General features: G+C 36.5%; 1 protein-coding gene across 1 annotated transcript in view; it reads left to right on the forward strand.

Moving 5' to 3' along the window:
* Positions 1-14,844, forward strand: part of LOC107082797 (neurexin-1-like) — a 1,206,010-nt gene that overhangs the window by 128,226 nt on the left and 1,062,940 nt on the right. Inside the window, exon 2 of the mRNA XM_015371662.1 lies at positions 10,149-11,410. Coding sequence (XP_015227148.1) covers positions 10,699-11,410 — 712 coding nt within the window. The 5' untranslated portion in view covers positions 10,149-10,698. The remainder of the gene's footprint in view (positions 1-10,148; positions 11,411-14,844) is intronic.

Raw genomic sequence — 14,844 nt, forward strand, 5'->3', positions numbered from 1 at the left:
TGTGCCTGTATGCCCAGTCATGCAAATAATTGTGGGCAACTGTATATTTCCTGTGAGTGACGAGGGACATCAAGAGGTGGTAGAATGCAAACTGCTTCGTGGTCCTTGGTTCTGCGTGTCAGCAATATTTAAATAGCGCTTACTATGGCAACTGTGATTGCACTTTTGATGTTGCCTAACTGTCAGGCCCAAGCTCTGAAGAGCTCTGCTGATAAACTGATACTGGAGTGAGATATGTTAAAGCAGAGATATCTAAAAGTATCAGGACACCAGCCTTTAAGAATTTGAATTTTAGACCTTGTGGTAGACATTGGATTGACCATGACAAGGTCTTGATCTCATATTCTTTTAGTCATGATTATCCTGGCTGTGTAGCTGCAGGAATCATTGGAGTTGAGGATTTTTGTCAAAGCAGAAACTTGTTGACATGAGTGGGGGAACATTTTTCCCCTCACATCTCTTTATGTTATTTGCTTCTTGTGCCCTCTGCAATGCCAAAGATAAGCTCTGTTGAAACACCAATAAATTGCCAGTGATAATCCACCAAACTTTAGGCAGTTGTTCAGAAATGTTTCTGGAAACTTCAGTATGTACATGCCATCAAACCCTCACCTGATCTGTTACTTTGTTGTCCCCCAGGGTCTGTTAGCTCATTTCATCATTGCATAAGATTTGATTCAAGTGAGTACATTACTATTGCCTTATTAGGCAAATGTGGCATAATTGCTTACGTCAGAATCTAGGAGACACATGAAAATTATTTTATACTTATAGAGATCTAGAAAATTCTAGTGGTCCCCTTATTGTTTTTATTATAGATTGTCATTCTATAATAGTGGATCTGAAAGGTTAAAAAAAAAACAGATGAAAGGAAATGGAGTAAAGGAATGAAAAAGTTGAGTTAGATTGCCGGATTATTCCAGAGATGGAAGTGGTAACTGATGGGGAATGAAATTCAGTATAAAAAGTTTAGTATCAAGCTAGGAAGACCATTTTATTTATTTATTTATTTTGCATTTTCTCTTCAGGTTTAAATATTAAAATTTTAATGCTTGTGAGAGAATGTTTTTTTTTTCCTCCCACCATTTTGGGCTTTGCAGCTTGACACAAAACAAGTGCACCCAATGGGATATGTAATGAAAACATTTCATATGTTTTAAAATAATGACAGGGGGGGCTGTCTTTATCCTCGTAAATGTAAATAATTTAGGTGTAATCTTTAATATCTCACTGTTTCTGTCAGGAACTCAGGCAGGGCTTTCTCTCGGTTTGTTTTGACAGGATTTATTGATAGACGTAAGGAATTTTTACAGAGATAGTAAACATCAATTTATCAACATAGATGTTCTTGCCTTTCAGTACACCTCATGTCTAACTGCGATCTGCAAGTCTTCCCTTCAGACTCAGCTGAAAGGCCTCATTGTATAGCTCAGAGATTTGGGTCCATAAGCAGCTCAGCCCCATCAATGATTCAGCCTGTCAAGATGTCACGGCCAAAATGCCAACAAAGAGTCCTGCTAAAGTCCCTAATAATCTTGCTGTGGTGGAGCTAACATCAAGGCTTAAGCCCTTGATCTGACTCCATTAACATCTCATCAGAGGTAAAAGCAGATAGCGCTAACAGCCAGGAACAGTCTCCAGGAGTTCTCAGCTGATCAAAGCCACTAATATGATGTTGAAGAAAAGCTTGCACACCTCAGTGGTAGCACACTTGGCTAAAATGACTCGCGGACTCTTCTGAGTAGGTACTGATTACCTTAGTTTGCCTCCGGCTTGTATTTGCTCTGTCTCTTTCAGATCTCTTTAGGCCTGTTCTTCATTCTTGTCCTTTGTTCTGTAATTTCTCCATAATTTTCTTACAATGAAGCCACACTGTAGCCTTCAAACATAGCACTTCTATTTTTAAAACATACCCAATGAAAGGTTAATGTTACATAAGCGCTACTCAAGTGGTGTTCATGGACAGAACGGAAGCTTTCTCATGCATTTAATGTTCTTCTCCTATTGAGACCAAAGACTTCTTTAGTCAAAGTCTTTATGTCTACATCACAATGGTAAGTTGAGGTATATATTTTCTGTTTTTATTCATCCCAATAAATCAGCTCTTAGCTTAAAATACAACAGAAGTTTGAAAAAGTAATCATTTGCAATACACAGGTTGCAAAAGTTGAGAATCAGAGATTTGTCCTGAAAACATTAATATAGTTTACACATTTATTTTTTCTTATGCAGAACTCTGTAGCCAGACTTAACCTTTCCAACTTTATTGACTAAAGCAATCAAAATAACTACACTTTAGATTTCAGCCCATAGCTTGAGCTTAAATATACTTACTCACTTATGAAATTAATTTTAGATTTAAAACTGAACTCATTGGTAGTGTATAAAATGTTATTCATTCTAAAACAGGATTTCCATATTATTATGATATATAAGATTAACATTTGGATATATTTTAGCCTTTAAACAATATATGTGAAAACCTGAAAGACATGACAAAGTCTTAGATTTTATTACCTTGTAATTATTTTTACAAATGCAAAAATGTGGAGATTCAAAATCTTAATAAATGCAAACATATTTTTGCTGGTATTCACATTTTGTTACATGAACTCACAAGCTACTAGATTGTCTTGTTTTCCACCCATCAGTAAGTTATAACACAGGACCTGCGATTAGTTGAATATCTTTGCCTAAATATGTTTTAATTCCACTATTACCTGAAGCGTTTTTTTGTAATATGTAAATACTCATAATTACAAAAAAATTATATATCCTTATATATATTTGTCACCCATGAGATGGGTATTTTTTCATCTACGCAATGCATGCTGGGTTGATGGCGAAGATTTATTGTGTGGCCACCAGGCACCTTGCTGTCATTTGACCAATGAGACCTTTCTTTACGGAAGTGATGCCAGGTTTGACTGACCGACACTTGCCCATGTATTCTATTTGACCATTAAGATTTTCACGTTTTGACGTTTTTCACAAGAAGCGTCTGAGTGGACTTTTCATTATCTTTAATTGTGAGGCGATGCCAAGGTAACTGACTCTGGCTTCAGAAATTGTAGTTCCATCAGCTGCAGCTTTTTGTTATGTTAAATTATAAATCATGTAATTTCAGGGGGAGCCAGTGCAATGATTTAGAACGATAAGGCTATTAAACCTGAACTTTGTTTTAGCTGTTCTGCAACATTTTTTAACAGAAACCATGCAGCCAATTAAGTTCCAGTACCAATATTACTGTTTAATTGAAATGGCAATATTTAGGAACTATTTCCAATTCTAAACAGCTGATGTCTTATCAACAAGAGAATAAGGTTAGGGTAACATTCATTAACAGCACATGGTAATATTAAATGACAGATGATATTAAAGATCGGAGTTTAATGTAACACTTATGGATTCAGGGGAACATAATCAGCTCAAAGTGATGCATAGACTAATATAAGATAAGATGCACTCATCTTCTGTTGTCTGATCTTTATCTGATGGCATTCTCCTTGAGGACTGTCTTTATACTGTTTTTGTGCTTAAAGTATGACATATGAAAAGCATAAATGATCTCAATAGAGTTAAACATGCTACTTACATTTTGATTGGCTGCTGATTTCCCTGAACCTGGGTCTGCCAGTAGTTTAGGAACAAGTTTAGTGGAAAAGGTCCCCTTCCTGAAGAAACTCTGGGAGTTAATTCTTTGTCTTTTTGAAACATTTTTATGTCACGACATTGATTCTTCCCCAGAATAAAAATTTCTGTGGGAGAATCAATGTCTACATTAAAATGATACTGTCTACAATATTCTTAATTAAGCAACTTCTTGCTGCAGAGACAGGGGAAACCTCTAGAAATGCCAACCTGTTGTAAACTGTATGCGTATTGCATCGCCCGTCCAATGTGCTGTAAGTGCAAACAGTGAAGTAATAGAACATTACTACTTTTTAACCTTGAAGAAAACTGACAAAAGAAAAAAGGAGTCAATGTGTTGCAATGTACCAGTAATACCTTACAACAATCAATACCATTCATATTCCTATTACTGTACATAGGTGAAGTTGTTTAAGATGTACGGTAGGTCAGAAAATTTATACTAATTTGATCTTCTCATATATAGATCCAAAATTGTCCATCTTTAACTGTCCTCTGTCTTTTTATTTCTACTTTTCTTTTTACTAATTTTTTTTTTTCCATTTGGACCATAAATATTAAAAGTACATTCACATGCAGCTCTGGTTAATTAGAGCTTAGTGGTTGCAGCAGCAGCAGCTTCATGCTGACTGATGACACACCAGTGGGCTTCTCTCAGGCCTAAATTAATGACTTTTGCCTAGGATATGCTGTTTGCGTGCCCACTTGTATTGGAAGCTAACACTTACACACTGTTCTTTAAGCCAGATTTCTATTCTCCTTTGTCTAGGTCATTCTACTGAGTAAATGTTTGAGTTTCTTGGTCATTTGATTACACTTGAAAAGTGTCATGGTCTTATTTACAATTCTAAATGATGTGTTCAGAGTAGTTGATGCACCACACTGAACTCTTTGTAGCACTGATGGGGAGTGAATTATTCAAAGCGGGCTTAATCTGATTGTCAGTAGGCTGAATATTTGCCGAAGAAGGAAGATGAAAGCTTGGCACAACTCCATACAACAGGTGTGCAGTGGTCTGTAGGGAATCTAAAGACCTGGGGCCAAGGCGGAGCTCTGCAAGAGCTGGATTAATAATGAAAACACCTTTGTGCCAAGGCGTGTTGTAAATGTATGCATGCACATTACATTTTTTGCATTTCCCGGAGAGATGCAGTTTCTCAAAACTCAAACAAACTCAAGCAAATCGGTATATAAACAAAAATATACTATTCTTTATAGAACGATTTTTCTTAAAAATTTACTTGTTTGATCCATATATTTCTTTAAACAATCCATTGGAAAATGGGGGTTTAATGGGGAGGGAAGTAAAAGCAACGTACAGTAGGTGAAAGTTTTTGTTTACTCTAAAACATAAAGTCTTTGTGTAAGTTTAGAAAATAAAAAAAAAAAGAAATGGGACACTTTGCACTGCAGTTTGAATGTTACTGCAGACTGGAACAGAATCTGTCCAGATTATGCCAGCATTCCCCATGGGGTGATGAGAACGGAAATGGGTCAACGGTGGCTCACATCATCACTAAGTTATTCAGAGGGGTACGGAGCTTTGTAAGGACAAAATGTTTGGTGTTAGTTTATGACAGTGGGTAAAGATTGCTTCCACAGTAAATTTTCTAACTGCTTTTTTTTATGGTATATTTTTTATAGCCCAAACATAAAGTTTAAAAGAGAGCATAATCTTTCCTCATAAGATTTTAGAGACAGGTTTGGAAAACCAAGTCAAAGAATTGTTCATGCTAAAACAAGATTGTGGCTGCAGAAATACCCCAGGAGTGGGCAGTTAATTTACCCAAACATACATTAGGGTATTACTGATTATGACTAAGGGAGGGTCAGGGGTGCTGACAACTAAGATTTTACCTGATACAACTAGTTTAATCAAGTTGGCCTTAATGTTAGATTTAAAAACTCATAATCACTTAAAAATGTCATTAATTATATTTTTCCTCAGTGGAGGTGGCCTTTTGTCACCTTTGCAATGCATGCTGGGGCCAAACAAACTCTACTGCTCTACTGTTCACTATTTTAGCTAGTGCTAGCAGCGTTAGCAGACGCTAATGTGAAATCAAAATCAATTCTGAAGATAATAAATGACTGTTTAGTGACAGTGTAATCCTTCACTTGGTGTAACACACATTCTAATATATCTGAGAAAGCTCTTTGTAGCAAAGCTCTCCATCTGCGTTAGCATCTCCTGGTAGCGGCATCCACTAGCTCCTTTGGCTAACTCTACCCTCTTCCTCTGTTTTTTCCTCCTCATCATCATCTCTTCTGATTTCTACATCCTCACAGAATTTAATGTGTTCTGATTCAAACAGAAATTTTATTATCCAATATCAATGTGAGACCAAATTGTTATAATAGTATATACCTTTATACAGGTATTTTTCTCTAATTTAAGCAATATTGTAGTTTTTTTCTGTTCCCTGAATTCCTGTCAGACAAAACAAAAAGAAAATGCTCGGTATAAAATGAACTATATAAAACCTCAAAGAAACAGTGAATATCACTGTCTGTAAGAAAGCATACACCTTTTAGTTAAAAAGTCAAGTTTAATTTCAATTCAATTTCAATTCAGTTTATTTATATAGCGCCAAATTCACAACACATGTCATCTCAAGGCATCTCAACCAGATCATACAGTCAAATTGATACAAAGTTTCTATCTAAGGAAAACCAGTTATTTGTATTGACTCATTGACTCAAATACAATCCCTCACACTAAGCATGCTTGTAGCGACAGTGGAGAGGAAAAACTCCCTTTTAACAGGAAGAAACCTCCAGCAGAGCCAGGCTCAGTGTGAGAGGCCATCTGCTGAGGCCGACTGGGGTTGAAGTTGAGTTTAGAAAGTCTGTCGACATTTTCATGGATCCTGTGAAGGGAAACCAGCATAGTTTACTGTAGTTACTTTACATGGTCTTAGATGTAGGACCTTTTCCTACTATTTAGTCAAATCTGCATTGAGTTTGATGAATTTTTCCCAGTGAGCTTTATATTCATTATCACAGACTTTTTCCACCCAGGTTTTTTCCCATTCCTCCCTATATTTCTGCATCCTTTTTCTTTCGTCGGAGGAGTATCGCTATGTGAAGGTATACCGACCCCAAAAGCAGTGTCAGCATTTAAATTAATAGCCATACTGCTCTGTTGTCTCCCACTGTCTTCTCCGTGAGCAACACTTGGCTCGACCAATGGGATGATGGTATTCTCGATCGTTACATATATGTTGTCAGCTCATTGGTTACAATGCAGGACAGGGCCCCGGAATAACGTTACCATAAGTTTTTTTATCTAAAGTGCCCTCGTTCTTGATTTTCCATTTTACTCTCACAGTAATACAGAACAAAGTATGTTCCTTTTCCACTAAATACGGGACAGGTACTTTTATTTCTAAATACAGAAAGATAAAATTTTTCAAGGAACAGTTGGCAACCCTAGTCTGAGTATTTACCCTATTTACAGAGAAGCAATGGCACATAGCAATACCAGAGTCTCTTAAAGAGACACTACACAATTACGACTGTTACAACTTGTAATCGTCAAAACTAAAAGGGAGCAATATTGTGATCACAAAAGATTTGTAAACAACGGTATAAGTAAAATGTCTTCATGCAGCATCACTCAGAATTGTCTAACATTTATTAAAGGTTATCATCAAACCAATTAACTAAATTTCTGTTTGGTGGCCCCATCTCATTAGTTGTTCTATTCAATGCTTTTGTGCTTTAGATACCTAAAGTCTGTAATCTTTCATCTTCCTTTGAGATATAATATTCTTTTTGCTAAACCTGCCAGTATCCCCTGGTTAATTAGGGAAAAATAAAGATGAATTGACTGAGTATTGAAAAAAGCAGAAATGATTAGAGAAGAAGAAATGCAGTCTCAGCAATGCTTAAGAACTTAATCAGAGGGAGAGTTTGCTGATTGAATAATTTAGCTCTTGTTTTTTTTTTCTTTTACATTTGAGTTGCTGTTATAACTGTTAATCGTGTATTTAAGAGAAAATTTGCTATCTTCTTGCTATCTTCTGAAAATCAATATAGATATTGCAGATTAAGATCTTTCCCACATAGACCCCAAAATAAACTAGGCTGATTTGATCTCTCCTACAGGAATAAATTGCCTTTCAAAGACACTCTATTCCAATTAAACAGTATTTTCAAATGTAAAATGATATAAAAATTGTTGTAGGTGTTTATAAACCTCTTAAATAGGGTAAAATCCTGCATTATTAAACCATGTAGGATGTAAAACTCATGAGCTGTTTTTCTAATGAGCTTTCAAACCTAACTTGACCTCCTCACTGTCACACTCCAACCTGATGGTTTACCCAAATGAGATGATTCGAGCAATGCACATTACCAGTTGACTGCCTTTATGTGCGCACTCCATTAAATCGCTCCTCCTGGGAGGAAACCTCAAAGAGAGATTTAATGGGCTTAAAAAAATGGAACATAGCAAAACCAAAACAAACTCCCTGTGGAATCTAAACTTAAGTGTTTACAGTATCACATTTTTCATCTTTGTCAAAAAAAATCAGGTTTTTAAGCTGTGAAAACAATAATTTCTTATAGATATGAAATATGCTTGATCATGCTATGATGTTTGTTTGGTTGTTTTAATTATTGATTAGGAATTATTCTGCAAGATGTGGGAATACGTGTTTTTTCTTCCCTTTCATTTGTTTAAACGCAGCTCTTCTTCTAGCCATGTGAAAGAGTGTTGAGAAGTGTGTGTTTCACTGTATAGATACAGGCTATTGTGTTGAGTAGTTTTGTGATGGAGCTTTTTATTTATTTAGTCATATGTTTATTTATTGATGGAAAGGGGTTTGGGGAGCCATTCTCGATAATAAAATAGCGCTTTAACAGCGATCCAGTAGGATTGCCTGACACATGGTGTAAGCTTTTGGGTTTTTTTGTGTTTTTTTTTTTTTTTTAAATCTAACTACTTAATCTTTTGTGCTTTTCTGATGACACAGATCTAAAATAATTTTAGCACAAAGCTCTGATCAAGCACAACAGATCAATAACTTATGTTAATGGCTTTAGTAAAAAAAAGCATCGGATTCCGTCAGAGTTTACGATCAAATGTTTCAGATCAATTGCAGTCTCTAAAGAATGCGTTGTGCTAATTTGTTGTCAGCTTTAGAAAAAAGAAAAATACATTCTAATAAATAAAAGAAGAGGAATTTTACGCTGTTTTCAATTTTTGCTAATTTTGTTAATAATTATAGAAATACAGAAATAATATATAGCAACCCATCATTAGCGTTAGCATAAAGGACCTTCTTATTGTTTCCCCTTCCTCAATTTATATGATAAATATCACAGCATAATAACAAATACTGTGTCTATATCATTAACAAATCAAAGAAAACATTAACAAAGAATAACAAATGGACAAATTGACAATGCAGGTGCTAAAATACTGATGTTGACCTAAAATATCAGCTGATCGATACAGTATACGTCTATCTTTAATAGCAACACTACTCAACCCATATATATGTAGCTCAAAAATACTTGATAAAAACTGTCCCATTTTTTTAAGGACTTTTTAATGTTTTCATTAGGGATTTCTCGGTACAACTTTTTCCTTCCAAATACTGTATGATACAGATATTGCAGCTTTAAGTATTGACAGTTATCGATATTTACTCAATACAATATCAGCATATAATGTTAATATTTGGAATGTTAGAAAAGTTTTAATAGTTTTAATAATTGACATTAACTTTAAATTAAAATTGAGTGCTTTGAAAAGCTACTTTACATCCAAGATTTTAGATCCAGATTAATGTATTCAGGTTTATATTAGCTATGTTTTTCTTTAGATATATCCTAAGATATATTAAACAAACATGAACACCAAATTCCCCAAATTAAAGTTTTCCCTTCAAGATTAAATCAATTCTGTTCAATTTTGTTTCTCTGAGATCATGCCCCCTTTTTTTTTTTTTTTTTCTTTTCTTCTCTTGTATTCAAACAGCATTTCTGCTGTCACGTTGAAGGAGTGTAGGGTAGAGAAAAACAGCAGGAGCAGGGTTGAGCCTTGCTTTAATTTTAGATGGTCTGTGATGGAAATTAAATCTCACTCAAGAATTAATGGCTGGGGATCAGGTTGAGCCCCAGGGTCAAGATCTGCTATTCACAAAGCTATTGACTCGGCAGCACTCCACTCTGAATCACATCGGGTTTAATGATGTGTGTGTTTGCAAATGCATGTCTGGTGTGTGTGTGTTTGTGTGTGCCACAGTGAAAGGGTGATTTATAAATATGAAGTATTTATATGTAATGGCATGGGTCTATGATCGCTCTATACCCATGTTGCTCTTGCCCTGAAATTTAGTACATTGCTAAATAATGACATAACGCAACTGAATATATTTCAGTACTTTCCTTTATAAAAAATGAATTGATAAATGATTTTTTTTTTTTAGGTTTCTTGACAGTATTTGCAAATCTTTACAGTTTTCCTTTTTTTTCCTTTTCTCTAGGTTCCCAGATGCTGCTACAATCATGGGACCAACACCTACATAAATCTTCCTAAGGCTTTGGAGGAGTGAGACGTCATGGGGAAATTATGAACAAGGCTTAAAGTGCAGCTGACACCTTTTAAAGCTGCTGCAACTTTATATTTATTTCTGTTTTAGAACACCAAACGTGTGTCTCAACTCAAAGTTTGTGGAGGTTTCCCCAAAATCTACATTTTAGTGACCATTTAGTCGAAGGCACAGAACTAAAGGGTCTGCCATTATAATTTCCCCCCTTCTACTCTCCTGCTACTTGTCAGTATCAGAGACACCGACTGATGGAGAGACAAAGGAAAGAGTCAGGATAAGGACAAGCCAAAACATTTTGGAAGTGAAGGAAAAAACTGCCGACTGGATAATTGGAGGAAAGTTCCTGCAAGCATCTCTGTTTTATATTGCCTGTTTAGCATTTAAAAATCTTTTTAATTGCTTATCTAAAGGGAAGTTGGGGCTTGGCTCTGTGGCTCATCGGGCCAAGAATAAATTAAAAAAGAGAAAAATAGCAAATTTTAGTATGACAAGGGTGTTAAGATTCCTATGTTGGCCCCTGTGGCCCTTGGCCTTTTTCACCATGCTAGCTACGGTGGACATGCTGGAATTTGGTGGGGCAACAGGCCAGTATGCACGTTATGGGCGCTGGGAAGCTGGATCGGTGGGTGAGCTGAGCTTCAGTCTGAAGACCAATGTCAGCCAAGCCTTGGTGCTCTATCTCGACGACGGTGGGAACTGTGACTTCTTGGAGCTTCTGATTGCTGGTGGACGTCTCCAACTGCGTTTTGCCATCCACTGCGCCGAGCCAGCCATTCTACACATGGAGACACTAGTGAATGATGACCGTTGGCACATGGTTTTGCTCACCCGCAATTTTCGTGAGACTTTGCTAATGGTAGATGGAGAGACAAAAGTGGCGCAAGTCAAATCAAAGAGGAAGGAAATGGCAGTGGTCAGTGATCTCTTCGTGGGTGGGATCCCTCTTGACGTGCGCCTCTCTGCTCTGACCTCCAGCACTGTGAAGTATGAACCACCCTTCATGGGCTTAATCACCAATCTGAAGGTGGGGGAGATGCCACCTACACTGTTAAACAGCCAAGGCATTGAGAGTGACTTGGAGTACCTCTGCACCAAACAAAACCCATGTTTCAACGGAGGGTTCTGTTCAATTCAGTATGGAGAAGTTCAGTGTGACTGTACCCACACTCGCTTCAGGGGGAAGTACTGCAAGGAAGGTAAGAACTTGTCTCTTTGTGTCTACTTTGTGTTAGTTTGATCAATATGGTTGTGTTAACCAAAGTTAAACAAAGTCTACAGAGTCTAAATAAATAAAAAACTTACAATGTTCCATATGACAGATTGCAGGGAGAACCTTGCAACTTTAGAAGAGGCCTGAGTTTTTACTAAAAACAGAATTTAGATAAATTACTGAAGGTATTTGGGTAATTAAAAGAAATGATCAGACGTTCAAATGCAAAGTTACTTGCACACCTCAGTGGGGTCATCAGATCCTGTGTTGCATCATGCTTAGAAGTTGCCACCTTCCCATCCCTTCATGTGGCCCTCAGATTAGCTCAAAGAACAAAGCATGAAATGGGTTTCCATGGCTGAGCAGCTGCATTAAATTCTTGCGGTACAAAATGCAATACAAAGGATCAGATGGAGTGTAAAGCATGCTGCCACTTGACCGCAGAGTTCTGGAAAGATGATATTTGAAAGGACACTTCTTGTCTCTCCCTCTGGCGATCCGATGATAGTGTCTGGGTTTTACAGCTGCCAAAAGAACGGAGCTCACCTGACAGAGCTGAGTCAAGCGTAAAGTTTGATTCAGAGGCTATAATGGTGTGTGGCTTTACTATCAGATGTTGGACTCTACCCCTTGGTTCCAGTGAATGGAACTCGTAATGCTGCAGCATACTAAGACCTTCTGAAGAATTTTACAATGTGGCGACAGCTTCAATAAGGCCCCTTTAGTAATAAAATGATTGTACAATAGAACTTGGCCCACACACAGTCAACTTCAACCTGAGTCAAAACATATGGGATGTTTTATTGAAGTAGAGGCTCCATACAGCTCACCATTTTATTCCTGACCTTATAAATGCTGTCCCAGAAGAATGGTGAGATATACCCTAAAAACACATTTTTAAAAGGCATTCAAATGTACCTGTTTAAATAAGTGTACTTTGGTAATATAAATTATGTATTGGCTCTGTACTTATAAACAATAAACAAAGTGCGACCTAAAAATAAAATGTGTTAAAGTCAAGGATGCTGATTTGTCTTTTGGGCAGGTAGATCCTTTGTGCGTGTGTTAAATATAGCATATTAGTCCCATAATATATATTTAGAAAGAAGCCTCCTAATATTAATAATGCTTAAAAAATCTACCAGTACTTGTACTGTAAGTCTGGAACCTGTTATTTTTTTAGGAATTTACCCTTTTAGCAATATATTTGACATTGCACACAGTCAGGGGCTGTTTTAATATTAGTCCAGTACATCAGTTAACAAGGTAACAGCTTGAGTACACAGGTTGTACAAACAGACATCAAAAATATTGGACTTAATCATATTTATTGATACTCTATTACCAGTAGTGGAAAAACATGGTTTAACCAACCTAATTGAAACATTAAACCATAGGAAAAAAATAATATTTCTCCTGATAATATCATTATTTGTGAAGATAATTAAAATCTTTAGCTTTTTAAATGACAAGACTTTATTGGGTTTTGTTTAAGAAGATAATTGACAGTTTTTAAGTATTGCGTATATTTAACATTTATTTTATAACTACAGTTATTGTGAAAGAAGGAATCTATTATAAATGCAACGTTCTGGATCACATAAAAGATGGACTCTTGGCTCTGGGCTGTATTTTTTTTCCTTTCTTTTTCTCACCTATTCTCTTCTCCTTTTATTCCTTCCCACCTCTCTGTTCCTGGCGACTGTCCTACTCTTGCCTTCCTTTGCTCTCGGGTTGTCAGCTCATGTCAAGCTTGGTTCTGGTTTAAACCACGGGCTGTCTCCTTGAATGACACATTGTATTTCCATATCTGTGGTTTCTCCTTATTTTTCACCTTCATCCATCTTTTTGTTTCTCTTCATTGTGGGAAAATATTTCAAACTTGCCTCCTACCCTCTCTTTTCTTTTCTTCCTAAGGCCATCTGCTCTCCACCTCCCTTCACCTCACTCCTTGTCTGCTCCTCTTGAGGTGACTCCCTTACTCCTCTTATCTCTTTACCCTTTACCTGCTGTCAGCACTTCACAGTCCTACCTCTCCTCCCTTTGCACTTATCTCCCTCCTCTTCTGCTTTCATGTGTTCGAGTCTCCCCATCTTACTTGTGGATTCTCTAATTCTCCATGTAGCCTTGAGGAATTGGTCTCTCCATCTTGATCGTTTGTACTCAGGGTGGGGGGTACGGTTGAAAAGCTCTTCAACCCTCATTATCAGTTGCTTATAAATGTTGCATTATCACTTTCAGTATAATCAATACACTCAGTATCTGGTAGCTTCTCTCATGTGATGAAATGACTTGTAATTAGTGCTAAGGAATGCAGATAACTTCATCGCCACCGGATAGGTACTAGCTGTTTGAAGTGATGCTTTTTTGTGCTGCTCAGTTTAATTCTGACAGCGCTGAAAAAGAGATCCACCCAAACAAAATAGTTTCTACAAATTATTTTTTATTAGCCTTAGGTAATACAACTAAAACTAGCATCATTAACATCAAAGCCTTTTTAAACCATCTTGGACAAGATGGAGATGTCATTCTGTCACTTTTTTCCTTGAACCACACTTACCATTCACTTGTTTATCAATTATTGCAGCTGATTAACGAGTAAACAAATGGTGTTGCTGTAATGCCAAAAGAGACCTACCTGGCATGTAGGGTTATTTTGTCCCCTGTGTTTTTTCTTCTGTTCAACTTTCAGAATCTCTTTTATTTCATGAAACCTCTCTCCTTTCTTTGTGGCCATCTTAGATTGCCTTCTGGTGAGAAAAGAAGCTTGTACTGCTGCCTGTCTCTTGGCTAAATTGAGAGTGGAATATCAATGTAGAGGTAGAGTGACTGCAGGAAGCATTTGCTGTTTTAAAGGGAATGAAAGGGGAAAATTAAAGAAGACGATGGTGTGACAGAAAGAAACAAAAGAAATGAGGGTTGCACTGGTAACATGGAACATTTGAAAGGATTTTCCTCAGTTGCTTAGATTTTTTTAGGGATCTTTGTAAAAAATTAGAAACATTTACCAAATATATGCATAGAGGCTCCAAGTTTTTTGGTCGAACAAAACTAAAACATTTCTAACATCACTAAAAGCAATTGGTTAATGAAACTTGACATTTGTTATTTCGGCCAAAAAAAAACTAGAAGGAAGAGCAACACTGAATTTAACAAAAATGAGAAAGAATAAAGATACAAAAACATTGTAATCCCATATGTTTCAGAAGTAAAAAAAGAAAAAGTTTTTCTCTAAAATAACAAAACATTACAAAAATTGGTTAATCCAAAAGATAGAACACCCAAACCAAAGCTGATTAGTGTTTGTCAAGTTTCAGTGCAACAAAGACTGTTTAGACTATTGTAGAAAGCAAACAACAACTACAGAGACATCCCAAGTCTCCCTGATATCGATAGTTGTTCAACTCATGTAGCCGATAA

The sequence above is a fragment of the Cyprinodon variegatus genome, unplaced genomic scaffold (assembly GCF_000732505.1).
Source record: "Cyprinodon variegatus isolate N-32 unplaced genomic scaffold, C_variegatus-1.0 Scaffold62, whole genome shotgun sequence".
NCBI lineage: Eukaryota > Metazoa > Chordata > Actinopteri > Cyprinodontiformes > Cyprinodontidae > Cyprinodon > Cyprinodon variegatus.